The 7,841-nt window shown below is 35.1% G+C and overlaps 1 protein-coding gene across 4 annotated transcripts in view; it reads right to left on the bottom strand.

The window, feature by feature from the left end:
• Rttn (rotatin) overlaps positions 1–7,841 on the bottom strand; it is a 198,838-nt gene that overhangs the window by 71,322 nt on the left and 119,675 nt on the right. For all 4 annotated transcript variants that reach the window (XM_004647159.3, XM_023707430.1, XM_023707431.1 and 1 more), the window contains 3 exons: positions 4,068–4,226; positions 2,753–2,824; positions 1,210–1,399 (listed from right to left, as the gene is read on the bottom strand). In XM_004647159.3, the coding sequence (XP_004647216.1) occupies positions 1,210–1,399; positions 2,753–2,824; positions 4,068–4,226 (421 nt within the window). The remainder of the gene's footprint in view (positions 1–1,209; positions 1,400–2,752; positions 2,825–4,067; positions 4,227–7,841) is intronic.

Below are 7,841 nucleotides of genomic sequence, written 5' to 3'. Positions count from 1 at the left end.
CATAAAATCAAATTTTACTTGTGTTTACATAGATGAGGCAGAGTAAATACAATAAAATTGAGGCATTTTTGTACTTTTTCCCAATGAGCACTAAAGGTTTTTTTTTTTTTTAATTTAAAAATTATACTGTATGTATGACTTCTAAGTTAGTTAAACACAAACAAAAACATTCTTTCTATGTATTGGCTTTCTCCCCCAACTTTGTGTTTTCACTAAGAAAAAAAAAAAAATCACAGAATGATACATTTGCAATTTTTGTACTATTCTTGAATTTTTTTCTTTAAGTTTGAAATTATTCTGTATGTATGAATTAGGTAAAAAATGAATTTAAAAATATAAACTACTGGGTCAGGGATATAGTTCAGTGGCATAGCACCTGCCTGTGAAGCGTAAGGTCATGAGTTTGAGTCCCAATATCAAAACAACAACAGTAACAAAATATATATCACTTTTTTATGAAGTATATTGCTTGTGTGTATAAACAGTGATACAATTAACAGTAATAACTAGCAGTTAGCATTAATACCAGCTGATTTTAGTAAATCTAAGAGAATCTGTCAACAAAAAAGTAAAAAGCTTTCCTCAACGTATTTTGGTGAATAAAATAAAAATAAATAGCTTTTCTATATCATTATAAAGAAGAAATAGACAATTCAGTAGTAAAGGGTGTTTTTTTCCATGGGAGTGGAAAAAAATGTACATTGTCAAGCAATGACGGTTCCAAAACAGTTTAAGATATTAATAGGGGAAAAACAGAAAACTTTATACCAAATGGCATAAAATAACTTATGAAATAATAGTAAATATCAAAATGAAGAATTTATGATGCAGAAAATGTTTAGGCAATGCTTAGTGAAAGAGGGAAATACAAAATGCACATGAGAAATGAGCACAACTATACAAAACAAAGCCTAAGAAGAGGAAGAAGACTGGAAGAAACATACACAAAAGGGGATTCTTAGGGAATAGAACCAGAGAAGAGCATTTTTTCCTATGTCGTTTTCATTATTTTCCAAGTGTCTTTTAATAAACACGTGTTTTGTACACCTTTTAAAAAGTACATTTTGGGGCTGGGGAGATGGCTCAGTAAAATAAGTGCTTCTCTGGCGAGTGCAAGGGTCTGAGTTCAATCCCCAGTTCCGCCAAAAAATAAATAAAATAAATAAATAAAAAGTACATTTTATAAAAAGAAAGAGACATTGTGCTTACCATTTAAATCAGTAGCTTCTGAAGTTCCATCAAAAGCAGAAATTCTCAAATCAAACATATACCGTTCTAGGTAACAATGTTTCACCATCTGATTCAAATGTTCATAAAAATGGCAGTGGTATAAAAGTGCCTGGAGGGCAGGCTTTCCTGTGAGTGAAAGGCCAGAGTCCTCATCGTGGACACAGGGGCCCTAGATACAGAGAACAAAAAGGCCTGATTTAGGCCATAATTTCTCCAAAAAGATCAACTGTCCTCTAGACAAAACAAGTAAATTCCATGCCCCATCACATTCTGCCCAGTTACTACAGTCTAACCTAGACCATAATATCTTGGTCTTTGCTGCTTGAATCTAAATTTTGAAGATAGAAATCTGATCTATTCTAATTCTTGAGAGGTGATTTCATTTAAACTGTTTCTATAAAATGACAGCTTTAGCCAATTAATTATACACTATAGCCACAAATACAACGAAAGCAATATTTTTCTACTTATATAGAATAGTAAAATAATACTAAAAACCTGAAATAATGTGGTCCAAGTAATTATGTTCACAAACAATTTTTACATCTACAATGTTTACTGTAAAATCTACCATGCTATTTCTCAAGGAAAACGAAGTACATAAACACATATATATCTACCATCAAGAGACTGAGAAGAATCTACTATTGCACAACTGTATCTTTTCATGTAATTTTTCCAATAGCAATTGCATTCCTATTCAATAATTTTCCTGAAATATTCAATGGTTAAAAAAAACAGTCAACTATGACTGGTTTAACGGTCACAATGAATTCCCTCGTTAGCTATTAATATATGATAATAAAGTTATGAAATTAAATATACCATAAGAAAAAGTGAAAAATAGAAATCTAAGTGACAACAAGAAAGGAAGATCTGGTCAAATCATATTCAAAGTTTACCTTTAAAAAAAAACTCTTTATTTAAGTTTCCTATCAACTCTTTTTTCACCTTACCCTGGGAAATGAATGATAAAATTTACTCATCAGACAAAGTAATCACAGGGCCAGTGAGACAGCTCAGTGTTCTAAAGCACCTGCTTAGGCAAGCTTAGGAAAATGCAGGAACCATGATGGTTCAATCCCTGGCACCACATGCCGCACCAGCCCTGCCCCCAGGGTGGGCTGAGCCAGTCACAAAAAAAAAAAGAAAGAAAGAAAAAGAAAACCTATACACAGACAAAGTAATCACAAGTCAAAAATATAACTACATTATCAATATTAACAACACCCACTAACAGTAGTAACAATTTCCACTAACATTCCTCTTTAAGAATATTAACAAAACAAACCCCTTCAATACAAACATGTACTGACAAAGAAAGAGAAAGAAAAAAAGAAAGAACAAATGAAAGAGTGAGTCTGTACCTGTTGAACACAGATACAATTTTTGTTTTTCTTGAATGTGTTTGGTCCCTGCATGCTATATCCATGAATAGAGTGCCAACAATATAAATATGGTGAACAGTCATCATTAATTAATGTCAACTATCTACTAGGTTGATAACTTTAAAATTACCCACCTGCCAAGTAAAATCCTTCATAATTTCTGTAGGCATTGGAATTACAAGGAGATTCTGAAGAATGTATGCAGCCTGAAAGTTTAAAAAAAAAAAAAAAAGTCTCAATACTGCCATCTTGCTGTCATTTCTGAAATAACCAATGAAGTGCAGTTAAGTAACAAGACATCTGATCTCATGCTGAGAGACCCTCACGAGAATTACTAAACTGTATTTCCTACTCAGAGACGACAGTGTTAGGTTATGGCCAAACTCTGTATGAAATTAGCTCATCATGAAATATTATTCTTCCCTCAAAAAATAGCTTTATATCTCCAAAATGATGTATAAATTATTCTGGTAACATTTAAAAAATATACATTCATGGTGTCCCATTCCAGATTTATACACATCCACAAGTCCTATACACATATTTACAAACCTACCTCTCCCCAATGTCTTTCTTCTTCTCTCATTCAAACTCCTCTCAAAAAACTTGGTACAGAAATATAAACCGCAAATGTACAACTTAACCTACCAGGACCTGAAGTTGTTCAAACTAAATAATACTAATATAAACACTTTTATCTACTTAATGGAAGATTATTATATAAAGATACAGGAAAAGCAAAAGAAATATCTGTAATTCTAAGACAGTGAATTTTCCAACAATCTTCACTAGAAGTCAATTTAAAAAAAAAAAAACTTTATAAAGTTAATAAATCAAGAAAATCCCTAAGTATAAGCAAGCATGAAAGCAACTAACAAGAAAACACATCTTTTGAGTTGGGAAATAGAAATCAGATAATGGTAGACCCAGAAGCTACTGTTTTCTTTACAAGCCTCTAAGAACTATTTGATTATTGCTTTAAAAATACTGGTATGAATCATCACTTTAAGAGAAGAAACAATACAAAGAAAACCACAAATTAAATTAGGGTTTAATTTTCCTCTCATGTAGGACATATACTTCAAAAAAGTATTATTTTAACATCCTTGCTTTAATGAAAGCTGTCTAAACATTACAGACCTGTACATGATGAAGGAAGAGTAATTTTTCTTTTTTACTTTCCAGTGTGTAGTAAAACAGAAGAATCCACATAAAATTATACTGTACTTTACTTTGATCTTATCAGACTAAAGGACTCCAAATTTTTACTATTAGTCAATGTGTTTCGTATTCTCTGTTGTCATTTTATTTCGGATTTTCACAAGCAAAATTGATAATGGTCCACAGTCAGTCTAATGTGCTAAACAGTTGGTTGAATACTGTTTGCAGACACTGTCACAATGAACTTGTAACAAAAAAAACAAGGGAGAAAGTGCTAAAAAGGCATACCTCCCGGCGCACCATGCTGCATTCTGACTGGTCCAGAAGAATGTTCACAACAGTTCCCCAGAGCCCACCGGAAATGTTCTGACAACTGTTTGCCAAAGCCACACAGCCAGCTTCTAGCATGGTCAGTGCTGATCCCAACCCCAGGGAAGTGAATCTCACCTAATGAATTAGAAAAAGTTATTGAATCTGGTACACAAAATACAGACTTTTAGGGCTGAAATCAAAATTCAATAACAAAGCACTTGTCTAGCATGTATGAAGTCTTGTGTTCAATCCCGAGTGGGTACACACTGACATAAATCAGTTTCATAAATATGACATTAGCTTTACACAAATCTAAAGTATAAGGGCCGGCCAAATAACTCAGCAGATTAAATCACCTACAAACAGGCACAAGGGCCGGGGGTTCAATCCCCAGGCCTGCAGTGCTGGCCCCACTCCAGGGTGCACTGAGATGGCAATTGAGACTGGACATGGTGCAGCAGGCCTGTAATCCCAGCTCTTGGGAGGCTGTAAACAGGTAGATCACCACTAGTCCGATTTAGTATTGAGACCTTGAACACCCTGTAGACCCTTCCCTAAAATATAAAAAAGAAGTATAAAGGATACTTGCACAGAAGTGTCCTATAAGTGCACAAATGATAAAAATCCTATACAAGGAAGCAATAATAAAGAAAAAGAACTTGAATATAATCGAAAGTTACAAAAAGTTGAAATTCAGCCTAAATAACAAGCATAAAAGTTGTAACTGAGCTGGAGATATCAGCAGTCTAAGTGCCTGCCTGGCAAGCTCAAGGGCTGAGTTTGATCCCAGGTTCTGTATGCTGTGCAGGCCCTGGAACCCTGAGCCCACTATGACAGCCCCAAAACTGGGTGTGATGGCACACACCTGTAATCCCAGTACTAGAGTGGCTGAGACAAGAGGACCGCAAGTCTGAGATGCATAGTGAAACCTTGTATCAAATAAATAAATGAAAATTTTTTCAAATAAAAAGTTATAAATTAAAAGTCTTTTCCAAGGAAAAGCACAGGATTCTGACATGTCTTCTATGACTATAATTTCTATTTATCCTCATTCTTAAATGCATATAATTACTCTTTGGACAAAGAATTTCCCCAACAAGGCAGATATGTTCCTAAGTAACAGTTTTGAAAGGTGATCAGATTAAGAGGACATTAATCCCATTAATGGATTAATCTTCTGTTATGGTTTGTATCTAGGTGTTCTCTCAAAGCTTAAATTATGAACTGGGGTGGGCCTCTAGACTTTGTGATTAATTCATGAACCAATGCTGGGACTACGGGTGTGAGTGCTACACCCAGCCTAGGGCAGATAGCCTGAATGAAATTTCACGTAGAAAGGCTTGCTCTCTGCCTCTGCTGCCGCCACTGCTCCTGCCCTTTTGCTCTTGCTGTTTTACTGTCCTCCACCACCATGAACTGTTGCCCTCTGACAAGCAGCACTCTGCCTTGAAGCCAGCCAAGTATGGACTGAAATCTCCACTAACTGTGAGCTAAATAAACCATCCCTTCCTTAACTGTGCATGTCAGGTATTTTGACCCAGCAATGAGAGAAGAGTAAATGAGACATCTTCTGATATGTTTATACCTGATGCATTTCCTATTTGGAGAGAAGGCCTGTGTAGGGCAGGAAGCGGCTGAGACCGTAACTTGGAAAGGTATATCCAATGTCCAGCTGCTTCCCCTGTCTCTGCTCACTGACCTCCACGACATGGGTCGTTTTCCTCTGCCCCATCGCCCCCTCAAGACAAGGTTTCTTCCTGGACCCAGCTAAACATGGACAGAAATGTTCTGAAACCACAAGCCCCCCCCCAAAAAAAAAACTCTTCCCCTTTTAAGTTGTGTCTATCAGGTTATTTTTTTCCCTGCAACAAAATGCTAATAAACCTATTATTTTGTGTATTTTATTTTTTTTGGTGTTTCTCCCAGTTTTAACTTTCTTGAAGCTTTTAAAAATAAAATCATAGAGTTATATATTTTACAAAGCATTTAATATTTTCTCCAAAATTACTTTAAGAGAAAAATGTTTCAAATAAAATTGATGTAATATGTAACATGCTTTGCATAATATTAGTGCTATTCAAGTTCATGTTTTGATGAATTTCCAAATTGATTCAAAAATACACTTTCAATGACAGCAGCAGAAAAAATAACATGGTTGTAATAGTCAAGGAATAAATCCAAGTTCAAAAGAAATAAAAACGTAACCTTAAAGTTCAAATAAAATAAAATTTTTACAAATAAAAATTTTTACTGAAAAGGAATCCAGTTATTTCTTGCTCCAAATCAGTGAAGAAATGGATAAAGTTAGAAGTTTATTAATATAAAAATTTCTATTACTGGAAATTTAAATATCACTAAACTCTATAAAAATTCTAGCTATCATTCCAAACTGTTGTAATATGGCTGGACTTCTCTTATAACTTTTACAGTGTTCTGAAAGTGATAGCTCTAGTACCTTTTCTATTTTACATTTTCAATCTGTACTTAATGAATATGAGATAAAAAGATACCCCACGTCTTGTGATCACCCCAAAGATCTGTAATCCTCCAAACCACTTTGTAGCTCTAATCCCTAATAAAACTATGTTCAGAAATAACATTGTTTGGAGGCAATTAAAGTTCAATGAGTTTTAACAATGGCACATTACTTCACTAATTTGGTGGTCTTAAAAAAAGAAAAGTCAAATCCCACTCTCCAGACCTATACACCAAAAGAGGGCCTTTGAGAACAACATTGGAAAGGAGGATGCCTGTACTTTCAACCTTCAGAACTCTGAGAAATCAAATTTCTGTTGTTTAAGTCATCTAGTATATGGTATTTTGTCAAGGAAGCTTGAATACATTCATCCAGACTTTCATGTCAAGAGGTGGAGCTGCTGTGGAAACATATTCCTAAATATATAGGAGTTACTTTGCAACTGAATAATGGGCTAGAAGCTAAAAGAGTATTGAGGTGCTTGCCAGATGTTCTGTGAAGGACAATTGTGGTGAAACATCAGACAGAAATGAAGAACATAGTATTAGAAATCTCTTACTACAGGAAAGGTATACCTTATTATACATTGATGATATGTTTTACATGAGTGGCCCCAAAGACCTATATGTATGAGCTTGAATTCCAACCTTTATAGTGATGGAAAACAGAGAAATCTTTCAGAGACAGAGGACAGTTGAAGTCTTCCAATCAAGGATATGAGAGCATACCCTTGAAGTAAAACTGGCAATCTGGCCCTTTTTCTTGCTAGCTTTGTTCCAATACAAACTCCTGTGTTGGTGTTCCCTCTTACCACAGGGCCAAAATCAAAGGGCAACTGTCCATGGGCTGAAAACATCAAACTGGCAAGCCAAAATAAACATTTCTTCATTGTATATTGATTATTTCAGGTATTTATTATAGTAATGGAAAGCTATCAGGTGTAGCAAGAAAGTATCCCAACTATGTTCACATTCTTGTGTTTTACAGAAGATAGAACTGACAGCCAATAAAACTGAATATTTAGCTGAGAAAACTTCCAAGTAAGGTTTGAAAGAATGGCCTGATACCTCCTGTTTATTAAAAAATACAAAAGGAGAGAAATAATAAAAAAAATTAAAGTCAGTGAAGCAATAGTGGGTAAGAATAAGATTTAGAAAATTCTCAGTCCTAGCCCAGGTCCGGTGAGTGTGTGGAGAGCTTCCTGCTAACCTGCGCCAGCGGGACCAGTCCCAGCACAGGCGCAGCGTGGGCCGGACCCTCTCCCACCCCCTTGG

Source organism: Octodon degus, unplaced genomic scaffold, assembly GCF_000260255.1.
Source record: "Octodon degus isolate 3935 unplaced genomic scaffold, OctDeg1.0 scaffold00289, whole genome shotgun sequence".
Taxonomy (NCBI): domain Eukaryota; kingdom Metazoa; phylum Chordata; class Mammalia; order Rodentia; family Octodontidae; genus Octodon; species Octodon degus.
Note: the sequence above shows the minus strand (reverse complement) of the source record. Positions and strands in the feature narration are given on the sequence as shown.